This window comes from Carassius gibelio, chromosome B15, assembly GCF_023724105.1.
Source record: "Carassius gibelio isolate Cgi1373 ecotype wild population from Czech Republic chromosome B15, carGib1.2-hapl.c, whole genome shotgun sequence".
NCBI classification, from domain to species: domain Eukaryota; kingdom Metazoa; phylum Chordata; class Actinopteri; order Cypriniformes; family Cyprinidae; genus Carassius; species Carassius gibelio.
The window spans coordinates 6,938,977-6,964,405 of NC_068410.1; the positions used below are offsets into that span (position 1 = coordinate 6,938,977).

Here is a 25,429-nt window from a genome sequence, read left to right on the forward strand (position 1 = left end):
TGTTAGTTTGTTGATTGTTGTTGAACAACTTTTAAGTCTGGTAGTGTGTGATCCTCTGTGACTATTTACAAAGTCAGCAAGTGTATGATGCCTAGCATTTGAAAATCTGTTCAGTTGCCAGGTGTCCTGACCAACCTAATGATGACTTCACCTTGCTTTCCGGGGTCGCCTGAATCTCCATGTTGTCCTGGAGGTCCAGGATCAGCAATAGAAGCAGCACAAAGACTGCAAACCTCTCCTTGGTCACCTATATTAAAATGTCGGACAACAGCATTATGTGTGTGTATAGCATGTTTTTTGGTTGTCTGCATCTAGGTCATTTTGGCTTTATTTAGGAGGATGATCTGGATTCAGCTATATGGAAACATTTGCGGCATGCTGCCGATTATATTAGAAAATAATTTCTATAGGAAAGGACATTATAAAAGATGAATCAAAATATTTTTATGGTAATAAATAAAGCTTAATTTGAGCTTAATTTAACAATTTAACCTTGGCCATAGCATATGCCATGACATAGGTGAAACTTACCTGGGGTCCCAGCAACTCCACGCAGACCCGGAGGGCCTGTTATGCCTCCGTGACCCTTGAACCCTTTTTCTCCCAGGAGGGTGTTAACTTCTGGAGATGCAGGAGAGGAGCACAAACAGTCATATCATCCACATAGCTGCTATAGTAAGGTGATTTTATGTGCATTTTCTTATGCTTATCCTACTTGTTTACTGAAATATGCAAAAAAAGTAGCTTTTTTTTCTAATATCTAGCGAGCTGCCTCGCATCATGTGCATCCTTTGCAGATAAGGTATTCCCAAAATCCACTGCAACAAGCTTGGTTAATAAAATAAATGAAAGATGGTGGACTTTAACAAAGGAGAGTTACTTGGAATTCCTGGAGGTCCCGGGTCACCAGGGGGTCCTTGTTTCCCTGGTATGCCATCTTGTCCTTTGGGTCCTATGCTGTTAGGAGCAGGATCTCCTCTTTCCCCTTTCACACCTCTGAATCCTGGGGGACCTGGTTTTCCTTTAGGTCCTGGTATGCCTTGTCCTAACATATTAGAGTGAAGAGGGAGTATTTGTTTTTCTCTGTATGTATTTGTGTGCGTGTGCAAAAAAGAGGAATAAACACAGACACATAATTTACCTGGAGGACCTGTATATCCAGGAATTCCAATGAAACCTTTAGAAAAGAGTTATTTTTGGTCATTTACTTTGGCTCAATAAAACAAAAATAATCACTTATTACATACACTACCGTTCAAAAGAATAGAAAATCAGTAAGATTTTAGAATTGGTCTGAAAGAAGTGCTTAACAAGGCTGCATTTATTTGATAAAAATACAGTAAAACAGTAATATTCTGAAAAGATTATTACAATTTAAAGTACCAGTTTTCTACTGTAATATATTTAAAAAATGTAATTTATTCCTGTGATAGCAAAGCTGAATTTTCAGCAGCCATTAATCCAGGCTTCAGTGTCACATGATCCTTCAGAAATCATTCTAATATGCACATTTGCAAAGGAAACATTTCTTATTATTATCAGTGTTGTAAAACAGTTGTGCTGCTTTACATTTTTGTAGAAACATACATTTGTTCAGGATACTTCAATGAATAGAAAGTTCAAAAGAAAAGCGTTTACTTGCAACAGTAATCTTTTGTAACATTCTTTTTGTAACATACATGTCTTTCCTCTCCCTATTGATCACATAAATGCATTCTTGCTAAATGCTAGTGTACAACAACTATGTCAACAAAGGCATGGTTTGTGTATGAATACTGTGTTTACAGCAAAGAGTTGTGTGGCCATTAACAAAACAAAGAAATTCATTTTAGCTGTTTTTGGTTGTTGTTCTTTGTGCATGAAAATAGTTCATTAATTTGTTTACTAACCTTCACTGCCTGGTAGACCAGGAAGTCCTGGAGGTCCAGGAAACCCTTTCTGACCTTTGATCGCATTATCTATTACAATGAACTAAAATAAACATTTAACAACACTTCATTAATAATTTAATAAAAAAAAAAAAATTCCCAACTAAAGCATATATAACCATATTTTATCATTACTTCAACGGCTAATGAAAAAGAAAAAAAAAAGTGTAGCCTTTGGCAACATGATGTGATTGATGTGAGATTAAACATTTAACTTCAACTTCCATAACTGAATGTATCATTACCTCTCCGGGGGCACCAGGGGCACCGGGGTCACCCTTTAGACCCTGAACACAGCACAAAGAAACAGATGAATGAATTAAAGAATGATGTATTGAAAGCAATATTTAGAATAAGTTTGAAAAAGCATCCACAAGAGGGTGCTATTCATATGCACTTAAAATAGCCAATTATCTTTTTTATGTAAGTTTGGCACTTTGAGGCAAAGTGAGACAGTACTATACAGAGGGGCCATCCTTAGTGGGGTGCAGCCCATGCTTGAGGGGGCCCTGCTGCGAATGGACCGAGGGGGGACCCCGCAACGGGTCCCGTGTCAGCTAAGGTCAGCTCTGACTGTACACAGTATGTAGCACATGACTGAACAGCAAACAGACAGATGATTACCTTTCCCCCTGCTATTCCTGTAACTCCTGGATATCCTCTGTCTCCAGGGATTCCCTGAGAGGACAAAACACAGACCGCATTGTCATAACACCTGCAATCCATCTAAATAACCTTTACCTTCATTATCGCACTTAAAGAAAATGATGGTTTAACAACCAAAAACTGCCCAGTGTGGTGACCTGTAGGCTTTTTTCTAGTGGGTTTTGTGCTCACCTTAGGGCCTGTCTCTCCTGTCAGCCCATCCTTTCCGGGTTTCCCCTTAAAATCAGTCATGCATTAAAAAAAATAAGATAATAATGATATTATAATAATATATAATAATTTAACATAATAAAAATTCACAAACACACACACACACATTATATATTCATCACATACATTATATTTATTTATAATTATATTAAAATTACTTTTATATAAAATATTTGTAGGCAATCCTTCCAATAAAGATTCAAGATTAAAAATGAATGAATGAATGAATGGCATCCAAAAACATTTAACTGAAACCAATGAAAATAGTTGCCAGGTAAATGTTTTTTTATGCCAAACATTTGAACTTGTGAATAGAGTCAAGTTCAAATTGGGAGAACTTGAGTTGCTCTCTCTCTCTCTCGCTCTCTCTCTCTCTTAATTTAGATATTTACCGGACCCCCTGGTTGCCCAATTTCCCCTTTCTTCCCCTTAGGACCAGAACGACCACAAGGACCCTGCAGGATACAGCAGTTGGACTTGGTGAGTGATTGAACATCATTTAAAGTAATCCCAATTTAACAATTGAAACAAAAAAACTGTGTTTGTCTACTCACAGCTGGGCCAGGACATCCAATGTCTCCAGGATCCCCAGTGTCACCCTGAAACCAAAAATAAGGTGACTTTTCAGAAAACTCCAATTCATTCATTTGGATTAAGTATACAACAGTAAATATTGGGCAAAACACGTAAAAATGACATATGAAAAATGGATGACTTTTAAGTGAGGGGCATGTTACCTTAGGCTCTTTTGGTCCTGATGCAAATAATTTTACGCCTTTTTGTCCTGGTACACCAGGTGGTCCCCTCTCCCCCTACAGCAGAGCCCAGTAATACATTTAAGAGTTCATAAAATCAGATTAAAGAGACCATTATTAAAAACTAAAATCAAATAGATTACCTTGCACATACATTTTTTGTAGGTCACATACAGTTTTTTTTAGAAAAAGCAAAAGATCAAATGTTGATAATACTGACCTTTTGACCTTGGGGTCCAGGTATTACCATGCTTCGACCCTCTAGACCCTATAAGTTACAAACAGTTTTTTAGATTTACACATTACACTGATCTGACATGTTACCCTTAGCTAAACAGAACAAACCTTCTCTCCTTGTGGTCCAGGAAATCCGTCTATTCCCTAAAAGCATTAAACAGTTAAATCTAAATGGCAACAACATAATTGAAATGTTAATCATTAATAAAACATAAAAACACTGACTTACTGGAAAACCTCTAGGCCCCTCTGGTCCAGGTGGTCCTGGCATCCCTGGCAATCCCGGGTACCCCTGCAGATCCACAACCAATTAGAAAGCTCAGTCAAAAAACGGGCACAGAATACAACAAAATATTTAATATAAGCTTTAAAGTGCTTGTCCAAATGTTCATTTCAAATCTGCATTTTTTACTTTATTGTCATAATGAATTCTCTTACTTTATCTCCATCTCTGCCTGGTAAACCACAATGTCCTTTCACTTGTGGAGAGGGTGGCTGGTAAAAGCTATCTCCCTAAAAATAACAATTCTTTATCGTCATAACATTATCATTGATGTGAGTGCATTTTTAAAAATATGTAATTAAGCTTATTAACATAAAGGATTCAAGCTGATCAAATAAAAAACACCTTAGGTCCTTGGATTCCTGGCGTTCCCTGAAAACAGCAACAAAACGTTTAAATTGACAGCTTAAATCAGAGCAAGGCTCAAATCCAGACACACACAAAAAGTGTTTTTCATTTCCCACTACACCCACATTTTTAAACTTACCTTAAAGAAAATATGAATATAGAATGACTATGGCATGCTAGTGATCATTCCCTGGCATTTTATGAGAGGTTCATACTACCACGGTCTTTGTTTACCACTTACGTTGGGGTTTCAAAATATGTGATGTGTGATGTTTAGTTTAGATGTGAAGTTTTCATATTGACAGCAATCTGTTTATTGCATATTGCATATATATATAATTCACTATATATGTTAACTTAACTCACCGGACACCCAGGAGCTCCCATCGGTCCTGTTAAGCCTGGGGGACCAGGCTCACCCTGAAAGAAGAAAGTCAGTGATGACAGTGACCTTTCATATGGTTAAACAATTAATTACAATTTATACAAAAAAAAAAAATACTTGTTCATTACCTTAGTTCCATTGCATCCTGGGAGACCATGAGGCCCCCTCGGCCCCTCTTTTCCAGGGAACCCCTGAAAGAGGAAAACATAATGTTCTCAAGAGCATCTCTAAATGGGTCTATGTTGGTCAAAGCAGATAATGTTGGTGTCACAAAAATGAGACAACACCATGCCAAGTATTTAAAAGTAATGAGAACAAATGTATGACATTTACAGTAAGTAGCATCTGAATTCCTATTTTAACCATTTTGACTCTGATTTGTGTCCAGAAAAAGAACATAGACATATACACTCTAGGGTTATTTTAGTATCAATGATATACAATTATAGTAAAATATATTTGTATTTAATATTTTTATGTTTTTGTCATGTTTATTTTTCTTAAGTGTGTCTATATAGTTTTTATAACATGTTGTGTTTTTAGTTTTAGTTATTTTAATAATTCAATTTAAACTAAATGAAAATGAGAAATGTTTTTTTTTTTTTTTTTTTTTTGCGAAAATGGTTTTAAGTTTTAGTTTTAATAATAAACCTGATATACTCCAATGCAAGTTATTAAAAGCAAAATAACTCAAATATTTTAAAAAAATATTCTGTAAAATATGTCAAAGCTTACCGGTAGTCCTGGTGGGCCAGAGAATCCTGGTGTCCCAAAAACTCCCTTATTGAGAGAATGAGATTGAGAGACTAGTGTTTAGTTATACTGCAGCTGTCACAGGAAATATATTAACACACTCACACACTCCGTACCCTAGAACCTTTAGGTCCAGGCCTGCCTGGAAATCCAATATTTCCCTGTGTAATAAAAAAAAAATGTTACCAACCTTAATCAATGCTCTAATAAAGAGTCTATACAACAAAAATACTGAAATAATAATGTCCCAAATTCCTCTCTTGGAATTTCAAGAGAAGGCAACTGTGGAAAAGAAAGTGTTACTAATGGAGAGGAAATACAGGGAAACTATATAGCATTTTTACAAGAGCATGTGTAAAATTTAGAATATATTGCATTTTTTATTCTGATATTTTTTCAAAAATCGTGAGCTTGTAAAGCAGCCATGTGTAACATACATTTTCACCGGGCGGTCCAGGATGACCTTCTTTCCCTCGATGCCCCTGAAAGCCTTTTGCACCAGGCAAACCAGGCATCCCCATCTCACCCTGAGAGAAAGACAGATAAAGACAAAATAGTTAAGACATTTTATGAGTGTATGTTGTTTTATTGGCTAAATTGGATTATCAGCAATATTAGTAACTTTAATGATTAAGTTGCAAGAATATTGTGGGTAAATGGTTGTGTAAAACAGTAAAATGCTGTGGTTTAAAATGCCCTGGATTAATACAGTCTAGACTAGTTGATGCTAGTTCCTGAAAGTCAATGCCAGTCAAATAAGGACATAAATATATCAAATATGTTTGATATTATGAAATGATTTAGAGCACATATTGCTTTTATTTGCATGTTTCATTTGAAAGAAACTTGTATAAAATTAAATACAACAGTTAAATACAGTTAAATACATCATTCTCAGTTCAGTTCATCAGCTGTCACTTGTCATCTCCTAATAATGTCTTAAGAAGATTATATTTTAAGGGTGCAATGTGTAATATTTACAAAGATCTATTTACAGAAATGCAATATATACATATCCGTGTTTTCAGAGCAAGTAAATATAATTCCTTAATTTACCTTTGAAAATAAATATAATTTCTCTCTGCTGTCTTTACAGACGACATCTTTGCCAGTATCGGCCACCGTAGCTTCCCTAAAGCGAGGGGTGAGCGGGGAACGAGACGTTGGTTGCAATTCGCAACTTCACCCCTAGAAGCCGCTAAAATTTACTCACTGCACCTTTAAAGGGTTAGTTCACCCAATAATCAAAATTATGTAATTAATAACTCACCCTCATGTCGTTACAAACCCGTAAAACCTCGGTTTATCTTCAGAACAGAGTTTAAGATATTTTAGATTTAGTCCGAGAGCTCTCAGTTCCTCCATTGAAACTGTGTGTACGGTCTACTGTCCATGTCCAGAAAGGTAAGAAAGACATCATCAAAGTAGTCCATGTGACATCAGTTCAATTTGGTGAACTGGTTCAAGAAGATCCGGTTACATCGAATGATTCGTTAGCGAACCGGATATCACTACACTGTTGTGTTTTGAACTTGCTCACAGAAGACACGGAAAAGAAGACAATGATTAATAAAGTCGTAGTTTGTGCTATTTTTGGACCAAAATGTATTTTCTATGCTTCAAAAAATTCTAACTGACCCTCTGATGTCACATGGACTTCTTTGATGATGTTTTTCTTACCTTTCTGGACGTGGACAGTATACCGTACACACAGCTTCAATGGAGGGACTGAGAGCTCTCGGACTAAATATAAAATATCTTAAACTGTGTTCCAAAGAACTAACCCTTTAATGCTTAATTTTACAAGTAGTGTTTTTTGTGCTTTTTCTAAAAATTAGGAATGGGTAATCAAGTAAACCTTGCTTCAGTCCGGTAAGCGATCATCTAGAAATATTAATACCAATATAATAATTATTCTTTAGAAAAGTTTACTTTAGAAAGTTTACTTTCTAAAAATCAGTAACGCTAAGACACTGGTACCGTACCACTAAAGGAGGACATTTTTAAAAACATACTAAAAGGCATTTTCTTTGATAAAAGTATCAACAAAAGTATCACATGACAGAAGGCATGTAGAGAATTTTATGCAACTGATTTTTCATTAAAAAAAATGTATCATGTTGATAATTTAGAGGTCTTTAATTCTGTGTATGAATTATGATACAGTAGGATCTGCATTTAAAATGTGCATGATGGCCCTGGTCTAAAAAACAGAGGTGGAATATTTTTCAAGATTATTTGCAAATATCTTCATCAACACAGACACCGGAAAACTCTTACAGAGGCAGGTCTGCAAAATAGCTCAATAGACTTTATCTTATCCCCTGTATAACCCTGGCTTTTATTGCAATGAACATACCACGACAGGTATGCCAAACACATGTGTATAGAAAGAAGCAGAACACAGACTTTTACACACAGGTGGACACATACAGAGGAGCAGATGCATGACTTATGTTGCTGATAAGTGTTCTGTAGTTTTGGGCATCAATAGTTTACCTAGGGATACAGTGATAGATGCATTGGCCACCCAGGTGTCCGTATCACACTATCACATCACCTAGAAAAGTCATGAGGCCACCCACCCACTACCACAATATATGTTTTTTTTCTCTCTCTCAGTTTCGGACCTGGTGACCCAAGCTTCTGAATTCCTGATGTAAAGTTAACCACAAAACCAATAACGGATATTTCGTGTGGTGTAACAAGAGAATATACAAAAACACAGAAGTGTTCATTTTTAAATGATGGTGGTTTTGAAAATGTACTCATCCTCAGGCCATCAAAAATGTGGATGAGTTTGTTTCTTTATCCAATAGATCTGGAGAATTGTAGGATTACATCACTTGCTCACTCATGGATCCTCTGCAGTGAATGGGTGCCGTCAGAATGAGAGTCTAAACACCAGCTCATAAAAAAAACATCACAATAATCCAAAAGTAATCCACATGACTCCAGTCCATCAGTTAAGATTTTGTGAAGTGAAAAGTTGCATGTTTGTTAGAAACAAATCCATTAAGACGTTTTTTACTTCACACTTTCGGCTAAAATACAAATCCTCTATTCAAAAGATTTCTTTCTCCAGTGAAAATGTCACCTAGTCTGCATCAGGAGAGAAATATTTGCAGATTAAGCAACATTTATAAGTGAAGACAGCCCAAAACAAATAAGTTTTGATGTGAGAGGACAACATAGGATGACATTTTTCACTGGAGGAAGTGTTATGGATAATGGACTTGTATTTTATGGGGCCATGGTTTATGGTTGATGTTTATAACAAAATTAGTTCATTACAAACATGCAACTTTTTTTAGCTTCATAAGACTTTAATTGATGGACTGAAGTGTGGATTACTTGTGAATTATTGTGATGTTTTTATGAGATGTTTGGACTGACGGCACCCATTCACTACAGAGAATCCATTGGTGAGCAAGTGATGTAATACAAAATTTCTCCAAATCTGCTCCGATGAAGAAACAAACTCATCTACATTATGGATGGCCTGAAGTTGAGTAAATTTTCAGCAGATTAATTTATTATTATAAATGAATTAATTTAATAATTTAGCTATTCCATAAAATTCTAACTATATATTTCGCCCAGCTCTTATCTACTAAATGTAAGTATAAAAGGCGTGAAGATATTAGGACGTTATGAACATGAACATCATGATTTTCTAGCTGCTTTAAAACAACGTGACAGATATGAAAGCTTCTGCACCAGTAAAGATCACCAGAAGGGGGCAGCAATTTCATTTGATTTAAAACTGAATTTCCCTGCATGTCTAACTTTAGGAAGTCTAGATATTTTCACACTTTTGAACACACTGTAAGGGTAATGGCAGTCACAATTTAAGCAATATATTTGTGACATGACATTGTTATTTGTGTGTGAATATGATTGAATGTATGTTTATGTATGTTTGCATGTTCCATTACCTTTTGTCCTTTGATTCCTTCACAGCTGCATCCTGATTTCCCACTGCAGACACACCCCTGTAAAGAAAACACAAGTTAAATAACACCATGACTGCATGAATGCATTTACAGATACAGTAGCACCATAAGGCATTCTCATGCTTAATCAATAAGACAAACAAAGTCACCAAAATGCGACAAATATTGATAAAAATTTCTAGTCCTCTGTGGTTTTGTTTTGCAGCATCTTATCATTAGGATTTCTGAGTTAATTGACTGTGGGCACAAGATTTGCCCAAGCAGGCACCCATAATTTAATGAAATCATCTAATCAAGAAATGCATAAAATCCATGGCTTAAAGGAATGCTAGGAGTTTCACCAGCTCTCCGCATGAACATGCATTGTTACGGATGAACTCCAAAATTAAAAGATATGACAGGGACAAGCATAGTTTCATGGCCTCGCGTCTCACTATTTAAAATCAAAGATGCATACAGTTATGTCTTTGGAATAGCAAAGTTATGCTTCCTTGACAACAGCAGAAGTTGATAAACAAACACTATTATGTCTCATGAATTGCTTTTTAATAAAAATAACAGACTGAGGGTTTTTGTATGGTGGTCATATCTAAATTGTCTTGTAAATGTTTTACATTTATTTAAAAAAAAATTACCAATGTCTTTTATACAATACTATTCAAGAGTTTTTGTTGTTTTTGAAAGTATCTTATGCTTACCAAGGCTGCATTTATTTAATCAAAAATACAATAAACAGTAACATTTTTATTATTTAAAATAAAAAAATTCTATTCTAATATTTTTTTTAATGTAATTTATTAATGTGACTGCAAAACAGAATTTTAGTCCTCAGAGTCACTTGATCCTTATGAAATATTTCTTTGTCAGAAAACAATAGAAAAAAAATAGTTATTTCAAATTGTAATAAAATGTCACATAATCATTGTTTTTACTGGTAATGCAGCCTTGGTGAGCATAAAGGACTTTCAAAAACATTTAAAAATCACAATAATTTTATAATCTTGAACGGTAATGCCTTTATACGTTATCCCAGACTTTCAATCATACATTTTAAAAATCCATCATAAAAAATGGCAAGAGTTTCATTTTTTCAGTGACAGAATTGTGCTGTAATCCATTCATTTTAGTAGACAAATGTGGTGAGAGTGTGTGAAGAAACTGTTTTTCAGACCAGACTGTCGATTTGATATCAACAAAGGTCAGACAGGGTAAGACAAAACACGTCTACTGATGATCTCAGATTGGTGAGACCATTGTCATTGGGGCAACCCTTGTTTGCTGTAACCGAATCTATCTGTCTAGCATTCTGCATATCATCTATGTGCAGTTCTGATGAATGAGAGAGTCTGTACACAAAAAAAACACACGATCAGATGGGCTATGATAGACAATCTGTTTGGGTTCATGTTGTTTGGGTTTTACCGTGCATGTAACACTAACAGAAGAGAGACAAACACCCACGCTACAACACACAGAAATTAACATGTCTGGAGGGGGGCAACGATGTATAAAGGGATGTGGGATTTTAATGGATCACTTCAGGAATGTTTAACAATTAGGAATTAATTTCAGTTCAGTTGTAAATGTGATGTGCAGTTATATGTGATTTATATATGTTTTGTGTGTATGGGTGCATCCATAGGCCCGTATGAACTCATGGGAGAGTGTGTGCGTGTGTATGTGTTATCAGTCATGACAGATCTGTAGTCGCTGTTCTGTAAAAACTTCTGAACCAAATGACATTGTACAGATATCATCACAACAGACCAGAATCAGATACAGACCTGCATTATCCTGAGGAAGAGAGAGAGATGGAGATGAAGGTGAACAGGAGACAAAGTGGGAGAACAGAAAGGCTTTTCATCCATTTCTGTTATACTGCTCTTAGGAAAAGTGACATTACTAACAATATACAAATGATGCAATGACATTTCTAAAGCAATCTGTGCAATGTGAGATGCAGTCAGTGGTAATTTCGGAGATACAGCGATAACTTTCCACTGCTTTTATCAGGCATGTCTTCGTATGAATAAAAAGAAAAGAAAAGTTTCAGTATATTTTACAAGAAAATACTAATACAGTCTTCCGACTTTCACAATTCAAAATTTCACAATTCAAAATTTCACAAACAAAAATAGTTTTATGTTGTTTTTCAATATTTCATTTATTTTTAAATTAAGTATTATTAATTTGTTTAATTATATGTTTAACCTCCCGGTATTGATGGTGGTGCCGGTGATGCCAGTTGCAATTTTAATGAAAATAACTTAAAATGCTCTGTCATTTTTGAACATTCATATAAGATTAATACATAATTTAAATATATAAAGGGTATACATTCATTTGTGTCCACTCACAATATCAAAGAAAACATTGTGCTTTTGTAAAATAAAGAAAATATACAGGGTGCACCTTCAGTCGTCTCAGTCTTGACGCATATCTCTTTGAAACACGCCACTAAATGAACTGAAACTTATCGAATATTCGACAGAGAGTTATATCTATAGAAAGCTTGACATGTCTTTTAAATTAAGTCTTACTGAAAACAAATATTCTCTGATAAAGTCATCCATATGAAAGCAACGCAATGTCCACACTAATTAAGACAAATTAGAGTTAATGTAGTTAGATGGGAAGGACTGGACAACTAATGCTGTTTCTGAAAGAAGACGAGCTGAGAGGAATAAGACAGAATTTACCTCAGAAGAAGACGCAATGAGAGGAATAAGCTTTGTATTTTCCTCAGAAGAAGATGATCCAGCAGAGGACATCATTTACACTAGTAAGTCTTTTTATTATTATTATTATTAGCATAAATGTAAGCGGAGGGTAAAACCAACTACAAGATAAGGCTAAAAGTAGCCAAATCTATCAATTACTAACATCATAAACTCAAGGTTTCCATGTGTCCTTAAAAAGTATTTAAATGTCTTAAATAATGTTTCCCTAATATAAAGCCTTAAAAAGTCTTAAATTGGATGGGTTTTAAATATTTCTGGTCATATTACCAATAAAATATCGTCAGTCAAACGGACCTGAATGACTGTTTATGTTTATGATTTTTTTCTTCCCTGTGGTAGTTAATTCATCATTAGAGAGATTTGCAGTTTCAGAATAAAGGTCAAACTACCTAACCCTAAATGATCTTGATCTTGAGATGTTTCAGTGTATTTATTCAACTCGAGGTAAAAATAGATGCTCTAGCATTTTACTTTTGTGGTTACTGTAACATTGCTTGAAAGCTCTGTTGAAATTATCTTTATGTTTAAAAGGATAGTTCACCTAAAAATGTAAATTCCATCATCAATTAATCACCCTCAGGTTGTTCCAAACCCGTTTGAGTTTCTGTCTTCTGTTGGACACAAAATAAGATATTTTGAAGAATATGGGTAACAAAGCAGTTACTCATCCCCATTTGCTTCCAGAGTATTTTTTTTCCCATACTATGCAAGTCAGTGGGTTCCAGTAAAAGTTTGGGTGTCAGAATGATGACAGAATTTTCATTTTTGGGTGAACTCTTGGGTGAATTCAGTTTTCAAACACTTTTTTCTTTGACCTCACAGTCAAACCCTGCATCCTTAGAGATCTTTGCAAAAATCAATGATACTCCTTGTCTGAATCAGCATTGATCACAGGGATTCAACTGTGATTCTATATTACAAATAAACTGTTTTTGTCTTACTACCGTTGCACATTTCTACCCACATGCTGGTGAACCATTTCATAAATATATACACAAAAGGTTCTGGTGGTACCATGCTGACACTGCAGATAAGATATAACATGACACAGACTTTAATACAGACAGAGGCACGAGTAATGAAATATGTGGCCTATTGAGAGATCTAAAGATGATTGAGAAGTCCTGATGCACATGTGCTGGGGGCTTCATGGAGCTTCAAAGGGCCCTGCAGAATGAGTTTATTTGTGTTCGCAGATGCAGGTGTGCTCAGGTCCGGTCACGTTCTGACAGGTAAACACAGAGCACACACACCAACATACTCAAAATATTTGTACAAAGCATGTCTCACATTAAAAAGTCATTAGTCAATCATTTGTAAAATCATCAAAAAGTAAAGTCTAAAGTCCCGCCAATATGATTTTATATACATAAATAACAAGGTGCGACTTGAGACTTGGAATTGGAAAAAAAAAGATAAGGAAAGTGACAAGATGAGAAAAGAGGAGAGGAGCAGAGTTGTGAACAGATGAGAGGAAAACTGAAGAGAAGAGAAGAGAAAAAAATGAAAAAATGGAATGAAAATAAGAATACAAAAAAAGGTGTGAAATGTGAGCACAGCCAACTGTTTGTATTAGTTTTAAAATAGTTGAACGAAGCCCAGACTAAGAGCAGTGTAGCGATGAATAGGAAATATTCATAAACACCCTCTTAAGTCTCTCAGAACACACAAACAGGCTCAGGCTAACACAGACACTGTAGTGTTGTCTGTTTATGCAAATGTCCTGGCATCTATCTGATACCTGTCTGAAATAATCAAGTTAATGTTCATCTGGTCGTGAAGGGCCTGTAGTCATCATCATCCAGATGTCTTGTCGTATCAACAGAAGATTAGTTAAACTCATTGGCTGACTGTCAGTAACACTACTGTGTATTTACATGCCCTTGAAAATTGACTGACAGTAATACCATTTTTTTTACACTGAACGCAACACAATGGGAACCCATCAGGAAATGCTGTCAGGATGCATACCAAATGTAAAGAGAGACACAAGTCATTGAATGTCTCTTAGTAGACATCCATTCTACTGGACTTTCCAGATATAATATGAACGGGATCGCTTTCAAAAGCCTGGGGTTATTAAGACTTTTGATTTAAAAAATGAATACCTTTATTCTTTATTGTCTAAATTAATCAAAAGTGACAGCAAAGGCATTCAAAATTTAAAATCTCACAAAGTACTTTATTTATGTTTCACAAAAATGCTGTTCTTCTGAATTCACTAATCATCAAAGAACCTTGAGAAATATATATATTTCCACAAAAATATTAAGCAATAAAAAAATTTATATTGATAATAATAAGAAATGTTACTTGAGCAGAAAATTACAGCTTAAACAGACCTAATACAAGCAATCACATAAAAACCTGCCTACAAAATATTGGTCTTATATACAATAAGACTTCCACTGTTTCGCACATCCTGTGGCAACGAGTTTCATAAATAAGGAGCTACATCGCTAAAGGCTCGAAACCTCATAAAAGTTATGTGAATTCGAGGGAGAACAAGAGTGAGTACAGAAGATGATCTTAGAGTACAAGTAGGAGTTAGATGAAGAAGGTCAGATAAGTATGAAGGAGCAAGATTATTGAATGCCTTGTAAGTAAACAGTAGTATTTTAAATTCAATATATATTTAACTAGGAGCCAATGCAAGTGTTCTAATATGGGAGTAATGTTATAAAAGATATGCAAATAATTTGTGCAGCTGAATTCTGCCCTAACTGAAGCTTATAGAGAAGCTTCGAGGGCAATCCATATCAGAGCATTACAATAATCAATACATGAAGTGACTAAAGCATGAAGAGGAATGGCTGTGCTCTTTACCAAGAGAGCCGGACAAGGTAAATTCATATTATGTATGTGGAAATATGAAGAGTGAATGACTTACTTGGTATAACAAAGTACTATCAAAGATAACACCCAATATTTAGACTTGGCCAGATTGTTTTTTAAGCCAACAAGAAGAATTTCAGTCTTAGATTTCACATCTAACTCTTTCAGATTTGATGTGACTCATTCTTTAATCTTAGTTACACAATCTGAGAGGACAGATGGAGGAAAAATAGAGGTGGGTTTGGAAGACTATGATAAAACTAAATACCAAATTTCTCAGAAATATTACCAAGAGGTAGAAGAAAGAATAAATAAGAGTGGACCCAAAACTGAATCTTGGGGAACCCCAGTTGTAATGAACACTCAGCTCAGTGTTCATCTTCAGTTCTCTCTTCACATCAGTTCAGTCAGTGTACTGTTTGAGTAAATGAATTACTCCGGGATATTGGTTTGTTTTAACTCAGAGGGAGTGTCAGCCACATTAAAAAAGTTAACAGCTTAAGTCATTTGTGGATTAATGCTTATTGGAGGCGCGAACCGTTTAAAATGATTCAGTTCAATTTGGTAAACTGGTTCAAAAAGATCCGGTTACATTGAATGATTCATTCGCGAACCGGATATCACAAACTGCTTTGTTTTGAACTCTCTCACAACAGACACGGAAGAGAAGACAATGCTGAATAAAGTCATAGTTTTTGCTATTTTTGGACCAAAATGTATTTCCGATGCTTCAAAAAATTCTAACTGACCCTCTGATGTCACATCACTTTGATGATGTTTTTCTTACCTTTCTTGACATGGACAGTAAACCGTACACACAGTTTCAATGGAGGGACTGAGAGCTCTCAGACTAAATCTAAAATATCTTAAACTGTGTTCCGAAGACAAATGGAGGTCTTACTGGTTTGGAACAACATGAGGGTGAGTTATTATAATGACATAATTGTGATTTTTGGGTGAACTATCCCTTTAAGTTGAAGTCAGAGTCACTTCTGCTTGGTGAAATTTCCCAGGTCCTTCCAATAGGAATCCATTGAGAGTTTCAATTTAGGGTGAACCTGTCGCTCTTGTTCACATCAATTAATTTTTCAGACAAACAGACAGTTGAAATTTACTAATGTGGCTGCACTTTTAGAATGACTTCTAAAGGACCATGTGAAACTGAATTAATGGCTGCTGAAAACTCTGCTTTGCATCATAGGAATAAATTACAATTGAAAATTTATTAAACTAAAAACAGTTATTTTAAACTCTAATAATATTTTTACAATATAACTGTTTGTACTGCATTTTTATCAAATAAATGCAGCCTTGGTGAGAATAAGAGACTTCTTTTAAAAGCATGAAAATCTGACCCTAAACTTTTGTAAGGTATCTGGTTGAAATATAGTATGAATATAGAGACTTATGGTTGCTACAGTTGGTGTTTTCTTATAGGCTAATGTCAAAAGACACCACTTTCCAAGTTTCTTTGGTCTCAGCACAGCTTACTCCCTCAATTATATACTGCAAGATGTCACCTGCTTTATTCTGCTCCATGGAAAATTGTTTGGAAAACTGTCTGATCGACAGCATCTTCCCAACATCCATCAAGCACATTCATTACTGCCACTCTGACTTCCTGCAGCTTGGAATGGCTGAGCTCAGTCAGGCCTCCTGATTGGTCAAACACGCAGAAAAATAAACATGGCAGGGTCCATACTGCATCTGTAAATCCCCCAGTGGGTGACGATGGATCCTACTGGCTTTATATGAATAAAGACTCTAAATCAACAGGCAGGCTGGACAATGAGATGAATCCAGGGACTAAAAGCACACAGTTCATAGTCTGGATATAGGATAAATTTTTCGCAGTGGAGAAGAGACGAGATTCTTGTGTTTCCTGCTGCACTTCTTTCACTCCTCCATGATATCTTCACCCTCAGGGCTGATGCAGAGGTTATTGACTTCATAACATTCCTGGCATTTCCCGGTTTATTCCCTGCATTTCCATCCCACCACAAAAAAACCTCTTGGACTTTCTTTGTCTTACTTTGAACATAAACATTCTGCTAGCTGGAGTCATGTTTTGACAAACTCTCTCCTGCGAGACAACATAATTGACACACAACATGGAAATCCCAAATCATGTGGCCTAAATCTTAAGCAAAACACAGTACAAATAACAGATTTAACTAAAAAGGCTTACCTTCACTACATGAATATAATCAAATACAAAGCTTACTCTTTAAATGTCCCGCATCTGTGGTGAGATGGAGATGGAGGAGACAGGCAGAGGGCGTGAGAGAGAGAAAAAGAGGTGTATAATAGAGCTGGGTCTGGATAAGGGACAGCAAAGACAAGACAGAGCCTGCTTAAACATGTCCTGCTTCCAACAACGACAGAGAGATGGTTCACAGAATAATACTGAATAATACTGAAACATACAGACAAAGAAAGAAAGATTAAAACATTAGTGGTCAAAGTCTGTCAAACTAGTTTAACATTAATACCAGAACGGGCAGAATGGACAGAAAAGCAGAGGGAAACTGGGAAATGCAAGGGGACAAAAAAAAAGTTAGCAAAATTAAATATGTGACCCTGGACCACAAAACCAGTCTTAAGTCACTGGAGTATGTTTGTAGCAATAACCAAAAATGCATAGTATGAAGTAAGAAACACTGAACCTGTCTGACAAAGTGAATCATGATTAAAGAACAACACATCATGGCACGATCTAAAGAAATTCAAGAACAGATGAAAAACAAAATAGTTGACATGTATCAGTCTGGAAAGGGTTATAAAGCCATTTCTAAGGCTATTGGATTTCAGCGAACCATGCCATTATTCACAAAAGGAGAAAACTTGGAACATTGGTGAACCTTCCCAGGAGTGGCTGGCCTACCAAAATTACTCCAAGAGCTCAACGACGAGTCATCCAGGAGGTCAATAAAGAACCCAGAAAAACATCTAAACAACACAGCAGACCTCTTGCCTCAATTAAGGTCAGTGTTCATGTTTCAACAATAAGAAAGACACTGGGCAAAAATGGCATCCATGGGAGAGTTCCAAGGCAAAAGCCGTTGCTGACCAAAAAGAACACAAAGGCCCAATCCAAATTCTACCCCTTAGCCCGTCCTCTTTCCCCTACCCCTCCGTTTCACGCGTTCACGTGATAAGGTAGGGGTGTATCGATTCTCTTTTGGTTGGAGGGGTAGGGATAAGGTTAAAGGGCCAAATAGCCCTTCAAACAAAGATTTTTCAGGACCACACTTTTAACGAAGGGGTATGAATTAACTCAGCAACATGGCTGCTGCAGCAAACAAAAAGACACATAAATGTAAGCTTTTTTGACATAAATAAAGATTTTGACGAAAAGTAATCATTTGTTTTATGTTATATTCAATTGTGAGTTCATATTAACGGTCATCTTACTCAAAGAAATGTTGCAAAAAAACCACTAATATTTGCCAACGTCATATTATTACAGACTGCATGATAGTGCCACAGCATATGTCTGATCAGGGCGATAACTGCCGTAGACATTGATGGGGGCTTATCCTCCCTATAATTAGAAATCACTAAATCATTTTCTCAAATATTGCCTATTCGAGAGAGAAAGAGAGAGAGAAAGAGAAATGGAAGTTGCGTGTATTCGAGTCTGTGCGTTTATCTTTTTAGAGTGAGTTTACTTAAAAACAGCGATTGTATCCTCTCGTCGCTGGAAAATATAATGTAGTGATTCAGTATTTAAACAGTATTTAATAAAAGTCGTGGGGCAGTGTTGACAAGTTTATTTTCTCCTGGATGTGTGAGCTGCGCGATTTCCTATATGTGTGTGTGTCAGTAAGCAGCTCATTAATACAGAACGATAATTAAAGGCTCTAATGCACACCAGTATATGTGTGTATTGTATGAGCTAGACGACGAATTATGATGTGTGACGTCATAGTAGTGGTGTCCCAATACTTAGGGGAATATTTTCTCCCTTACCACTTGACACTCTGTTTCAAGGGACAAGGGGAAGGGGTAGGCGGAGGGGTGGGGGAAGGGGAAGGGGAAGGTAAGGGGAATAAAATAGAATTGGGATTGGGTCAAAGGCTTGTCTCATATTTGCCAGATATTATCTTGATTATTCCCAAGACTTTTGGGCAAATTATTCTGTGGACTGATGTAGCATTTGGACCAATCAGACACACAATTTTCCATTTGATTTAACAAATCAATTATTCATTAGATCAACAAATGATCACAGACCACATTAAACATACTAGGTGCCAGGATGTATGGGAACAGCTCCAGACCCCTGGTTACCATGGCAACCACAACATCTCAGCCAGACCAGATAACTTTTATGACCTGAGAGTATGTGAAGAGAATCTTCCTCCTAATAAGTTCTCTCTGAAACATACTGCTATAAAAATGTAATCTTCTCTAATTAATTCATAGAAATACCTTTCTTTAAATGAACAGACCTATACTTCAGGTCATTGTGTATTTTTTTAGGTGGGCTATTATTATTCGGCCATCAAATTGCCCAGCTATTTCACTTCAGCATGTGAAAGACTCACTGCCAGTTAACCCAAACACCTGATTGCATATGCTGCTGCGAGGGGGGCACAACCAGTTATTAGATTTAGGAGGCAATTACTTTTTCACATAGAGCCTAAGCAGGTTTGGACTTTGAAAAGCTTTTTTCCCTTAAAAATGTAATTTATTATTTCAAAACTGTTCTTACTTGGGTTACCTTTGTGTAATATAAAAATTTGTTTGTTGATGTGAATCTTTTAAGTTTGACAAAATATGCAAAAAATAAAAATAAAAACAGGAAAGAGCAAAAACCTTTTCAAGGCACTGTATATATATATATATATATATATATATATATATATATATACCATATACCATATACCATATACCATATGGTATCAGATGGCAACTTGGTCGGAATTGGCTTTGAGCGAAACAAACTTCACAGTTGTTCAGACGACAATCACCAACACCCTCACAACACAAGGAGGGTAAGCCACAGAAGGTCAATGATGAAAGGGCTGGCTGTTCACGGAGTGCTGTATCAAAATATATTCATAGAAAGTTGACTGGAAGGGAAAAAGTGTAGTAGGAAAAGGTGCACAAGCAACAGGGATGACAACGGCCTTGGGAAGATTGTCAGGAAAAGACGATTCAATAACTTGGGAGAGCTTCACAAAGAGTGGACTAAAGCTGGAGTCAGATCATCAAGAGTCACCACACTCAGATGTCTTCAGGAAAATGGCTACAGCTGTAATAAATTCCTAGAACCTAGCCACTCCTGAACCAGAAAAAACATCAGAAGCATTTCACCTGGGATAAGGAGAAAAAGAACTGGACTGTTGCTCAGTGGTCCACAGTTCTCTTTTCAGATGAAAGTAAATTTAACATTTCATTTGGGCATCAAAGTCTGGAGGAAGACTGGAGAGGAACAGAATCCAAAGTCCAGTGTGAAGTTTCTGAAGTCAGTGATGATTTGGGGTGCCGTGATATCTGCTGGTGTTGGTCCATTGTGTTTTATCAAGTCCAAAGTCAATGCAGCCTTCTACCATGAGATTTTGGAGCACTCCATGCTTCCATCTGCTGACAAGCTTTATGGAGATCCTGAATTTTGCAGCAGGACTTTAGCACCTGCCCAGAGTGCCAAAACCACTTCCAAGTGGTTTGCTGACCATGAGATTACTGAGCTTGATTGGCCAGCCAACTCACCTGACCTGAACCTCACAGAGAATCTATGAGGTATTGTAAAGAGGAAGATAAGTAACATCTGACAAACAATACAGAGGAGCTGAAGGCCACTATCAAAGCAACCTGGGCTTTAATAACACCTGAGCAGTGTCACAGGCTGATCGACTCAATGCCACTCAGCACTGAAGCAGTAATTCATGCAAAAGGAGCATCAACCAGGTATTTAGAGCATAATTAAACCTGCTTTGGAGATCTTGAACATTTCTGTTTTGTAAATCTTTCAGAAAATATTCTAATTTTTTGAGATTCAGAATTTTGAATAATCCTAAGCTGTCATAACCATCATAATAATAATAATTAAAAAAAAAAACTCTTGAAATATTTCAGTTTGCGTGCAATGAATCTAGAATATAAGAACGTTTGCTTTTTTGAATTAAATTACAAAACATAAATCACTTTTCCATTATATTCTACTTTTCTGAGATACAACCTGCCAAGTGAAACTGATATCACTCAAGTTTATATCTGACGTTGGAGTTTTGACGTGTCGCCCGTCCGATATGCATCGCAACTGAAAGCACTAGAGCAGCTTTCTGTTGTTATGGTAACCATCTCACGTAATCCCAACTTCTCTAAGCGCAAATTTATTTACTTATGCCTGACTAACATCAGGCGGTTAGCCTACTGGATGTTGTTTGAAAGCCGATATGCTTCATTTTAATACATAATCTCCCACATAATAATAATAAAAAAATATATGTTTAAGATATTGTATGTTTCATAATTCATCACACTCCACATTCTTGCACTACTTTTTATTTTCTTCGTTAAAATGATTCGAACTTAAAACGAATGCCTTTTTTAGTAGCCACATTCTTTTGTGATACTCACCGCTTTAGTTTGAGCCGGAGTAACAAGTCCCAGCAACATTATTCCGAAAAGTGTCGCTCGCAATATTAGGCAAGAATCCATCTTCTTATCTGCACCGGACGCGCGCACAATCACACCAGTCCAGTCGCCAACTATGTCAAGTCGAACGTTATTCAGGCTTCCTGGAGTTAAGATTTCCAGTCTACCTCTGGTACCACCTGCAGCACTGCGACCATCTCTGAAATAAAACTTTAACTTGCGCTTAAGAAACTGATTCAAACTTTTTGGGCTGTCAATGAATCCTCAAGAATATCAAATCGGCGGGGGTTCGAGGAAGTGTGTTTGTCAGACTCGGCCGTACCTGCGTTGTGGTTGGACAGCCCATTACGTCATGAACCACAGAGCCCCAGCCGCTATCACTCTCCCGAGCGTTTCTGTTAAAGTTTTCGGCGTGTACCTTCTCTATATGGTATTGTAATTTATGTGTTAATGTAAAGCCGCGGTGGCAGAGGAAACCACGGGAGCAGGTGAGGAGTTTGATTTCGTTTTTGTTTGCTTGTTGTATTTGGGTGTTTGATTTAAAGGTCCTGCTATGTCGTCGAAATGTTGGCTCGCGGCGTGTTTTTAAAATGCGCGTCTTCATTTAAGTCGATCCGTCAAAGAGCTTATTGTCAATAGCGTATGGCCAAATGTAATATCATGGATTGCAGCAGCAGTTAGAAATTAAATACAGGGTGAAATCACTGTATGTAGCTGTACCCTACCTGACCACAACCTTTCTGAGGTGACAGAATTCGTGCGGGTGAAAATAGAACAGTTTGGGGGTAATAAAGCAGAAATTGATGCCTGCAACAGTTTGATTTGTGATGTTGATAATGAATTTTAAATGACTGACGATTCTAAGGTTTTATTTGATATATAACATCCACAGAAGCTTGTCAGCTACTTGTTTGAATGAAAGTATCATGGCTGAGCAGAAATTTGTAACACCACTATCTAGCCTCCTTCAACTAGTCCCACGAAGATTGCACAAAATGTGACAGCACATAGGCCACAATTGGCACAAACATTGTATGTTTATTTTATTCGCTTGTATTTATTTTTCTTAGTTTATTTACTATTATGCTTTAAGATGCATTAAGTTTTTCGTTTGTTTACAATTTTGAAATTAAATGCTAAAAAACTAAATGTAAGTGAGTAACGCCAGATGGCCTAGTAATTATTTTGAATGAGTAAATTTGATTACCACATTAATTTCAGACACAAAATGTTTAAATCCATCAGTAAGTTTCCATAGATAGTGGGATGGGAAGTTACTGCTGCACTTCTTGTACTTGACTTTATTTACAGTTTAGAGATCAGCTGTAGTTTTCAAAACAAATTTAATTTGTAGCTGATAAATATGGAAAAATTATACAAACCTATAACAATAACCGTTTGTTATTAATAATAACATTTATCATCAAATCAGGTCAGAAAGTAGTATGAGAAATGTTATGGCTTGGATGTGCAACTTAATGTCAAGATATGTCCTGGATATGCACCTGTCTGTCATGCTGTCTAGTTTGCGTGGCCATTGTCCATGTCAGTGAGTTCGCTTAAAAATCTTTGTCATTCTTGGCTTGTGTGCCATGAAAAAGAAGCCATCCGGAAAGATCAACTTTGTCCTAGCTCCATCTATTGTATTGATCTAACCGATCTCTTTCTTTCTCACCCCTTCTTCTCACATCACCACCTCCACCATATTGTCAGTTACAGGAAATACTATCTATAACATGTATACAGTGCCCTCCACTAATATATTGGCACCCTTGGTAAATACGAGCAAAGGCGCTTGTGAAAATAAATATGCATTGTTTATCCTTTTGATCTTTCATTTAAAAAATTCACAAAATTCTAACCTATCATTGAAGTAAAACAATTAAAAGTGGGTGAAAAATCTCATTGTGTAAGAAATTATTTCTGTAGTTCAATTATTGGCACCCAATTATTGCAATGTCTTTTTCCCAAGATAACAGCTCTGTGTTTTCTCCTATAATGCCTGAAGAGTTTGGAGAACATGTGATAAAAGATCAGAGACCATTCCTTTATCCAGAATCTCTCCAGATCCTTCAAATTCACTGCTCCATGTTGGTGCTTTTTCTCTTCAGTTCACCACATTTAGTTCAGGCCAGAGGACTGGGGCAGCCATGGAAGAAGCTTCATTTTGTGCTCAGTGATCGATTTTTGTAATAAGTTTGATGTTTGTTTTGGATTATTGTCCTGAAGGAAGATCCAAACATGGTCCATTATAAGATTTCTAACAGAGACAGTCCAGTTGAGATTTTTTGTGTGTTTTATTTGACCTCCAGCAGAAAAACAGTGCCACAACATTAAAGATCCAGCAGTATATTTAAACCTGGGCATGAGGTACTTTTTTCCCTGTTTGTACTAAACCCATCTGGTGGGTTTGCTGCTCAAAATCTCTTTTATTATTTTCGTTTCTTCTGACCTTAGAAGCTAGTGCCATTTGAACTTCCAGTCGTGTCTGACAACTGAATATGCGGAATTTGTTTCAGGTTGAGTGAAGAGAATTTTTCTTGATATCCTCCTGAACAACATGTAGTGATTTTTTTTAAAGGCTTTCTGACCCCAAGGCTCAACTAATCTCTGCAGTTTCCCCCCAGTCTTAGTTGTTTTACATCAATGAAAGTTTATAATTTAAAAAAAAAAAAAATTGTAATGAAAGGTCAAAAGGATAAACAATGCAGATTTATTTTCACATCCGCCTTTACTCATATTTAATAAGGGTGCCATTAATAGTGGAGGGCACTGTACCTGTCTGCCTTTACCTAACTGTCAGTTATACCATTATTTATCCATATATTTGTACAGTGAATTTCCCATCCATCCATCTCTTGGTTTTTCTCTCAGGTGGATGAGCTGTCTGTGGGGACGTCAGGAACCATAGCTACATCACTGACCACACCATTCTGTGTCAGTGGATATACTTATCAACAGGTAGCACATGAGTGATAGCTGAGATGACACGCCCCCGCCGGATCACTTCAACCAGCCTCCTTCTCCTGTAAGTATCCCTTTTGTCTTAATACAGCAGTTCTCAATACCGGTCCTCACACCCCCCAGCTCTGCACATTTTGCATTTCTCTCTGTTAACAAAACTGATTCAGATAATCAGCTTGTTTAAACCAAGCTCTGTGCATGAACTGTGTTCTGATTGACATGGTCCCTACACAGTGTTCATTGCTCCCTACTCCCTGAGCAGGGGAAATCTGTTGAAGTTTACCTCACTTCAGAACATTCATGCAAGCATTTGCGTTGCGCAACGTCTTCAAATACATCTGTAAATAAATTGAATTGAGAACCACTGTCTTAATATTCCAATCATCTTTTGGGATTCATCATAATTCAATTATATCAAACAAATCCTAGAAAATTGCATATACCATTCATAAGGTTTTGTTAGTAAGAAGTGAAAACTTTTACTCAGGAAGGATGCATTAAATTGATCAAAAATAACAGTAAATACATTTTCAATGCTATAAAATATGTATATTCTAACTTATCCTTAATTTTGTATTGTGAAATCTTACAGAGTGAAACTGGTTTTACAATGTGAAAAATTAAAGGACGGGACTTGACTTTATTAATCGTAAATAAAGTCAGTTTATAAAAGTAAATATATAAATTCAAGGGCAGGGAAAAGGGAGTAGGGATCTTGGTGAATGGGATCTTAAGAGCAGAAAATGCACCTTTTATCGCAAT

The 25,429-nt window shown here is 36.3% G+C and overlaps 2 protein-coding genes across 3 annotated transcripts in view; one reads left to right on the plus strand and one right to left on the minus strand.

Moving 5' to 3' along the window:
* col4a3 (collagen, type IV, alpha 3) overlaps window positions 1-21,795 on the minus strand; it is a 35,302-nt gene extending 13,507 nt beyond the window's left edge. The window contains exons 1-23 of the mRNA XM_052576307.1: window positions 21,686-21,795; window positions 9,504-9,560; window positions 6,003-6,092; window positions 5,682-5,726; window positions 5,548-5,592; window positions 4,941-5,003; window positions 4,794-4,847; window positions 4,425-4,451; window positions 4,235-4,309; window positions 4,026-4,088; window positions 3,905-3,940; window positions 3,780-3,827; window positions 3,542-3,616; window positions 3,359-3,403; window positions 3,197-3,259; window positions 2,766-2,810; window positions 2,553-2,606; window positions 2,174-2,215; window positions 1,890-1,971; window positions 1,142-1,177; window positions 881-1,045; window positions 532-621; window positions 152-247 (exon numbers count right to left, since the gene is read on the minus strand). Coding sequence (XP_052432267.1) covers window positions 152-247; window positions 532-621; window positions 881-1,045; window positions 1,142-1,177; window positions 1,890-1,971; window positions 2,174-2,215; window positions 2,553-2,606; window positions 2,766-2,810; window positions 3,197-3,259; window positions 3,359-3,403; window positions 3,542-3,616; window positions 3,780-3,827; window positions 3,905-3,940; window positions 4,026-4,088; window positions 4,235-4,309; window positions 4,425-4,451; window positions 4,794-4,847; window positions 4,941-5,003; window positions 5,548-5,592; window positions 5,682-5,726; window positions 6,003-6,092; window positions 9,504-9,560; window positions 21,686-21,766 — 1,477 coding nt within the window. The 5' untranslated portion in view covers window positions 21,767-21,795. The remainder of the gene's footprint in view (window positions 1-151; window positions 248-531; window positions 622-880; window positions 1,046-1,141; window positions 1,178-1,889; window positions 1,972-2,173; window positions 2,216-2,552; window positions 2,607-2,765; window positions 2,811-3,196; window positions 3,260-3,358; window positions 3,404-3,541; window positions 3,617-3,779; window positions 3,828-3,904; window positions 3,941-4,025; window positions 4,089-4,234; window positions 4,310-4,424; window positions 4,452-4,793; window positions 4,848-4,940; window positions 5,004-5,547; window positions 5,593-5,681; window positions 5,727-6,002; window positions 6,093-9,503; window positions 9,561-21,685) is intronic.
* A 243-nt stretch (window positions 21,796-22,038) lies between these two features.
* Window positions 22,039-25,429, plus strand: part of col4a4 (collagen, type IV, alpha 4) — a 53,314-nt gene continuing 49,923 nt past the window's right edge. The window contains exons 1-2 of one of the 2 annotated variants that reach the window (XM_052576303.1): window positions 22,039-22,191; window positions 24,578-24,731. In XM_052576303.1, the coding sequence (XP_052432263.1) occupies window positions 24,688-24,731 (44 nt within the window). In that variant the 5' untranslated portion in view covers window positions 22,039-22,191; window positions 24,578-24,687. The remainder of the gene's footprint in view (window positions 22,192-24,577; window positions 24,732-25,429) is intronic. The other variant, XM_052576304.1, reaches the window with a different exon arrangement.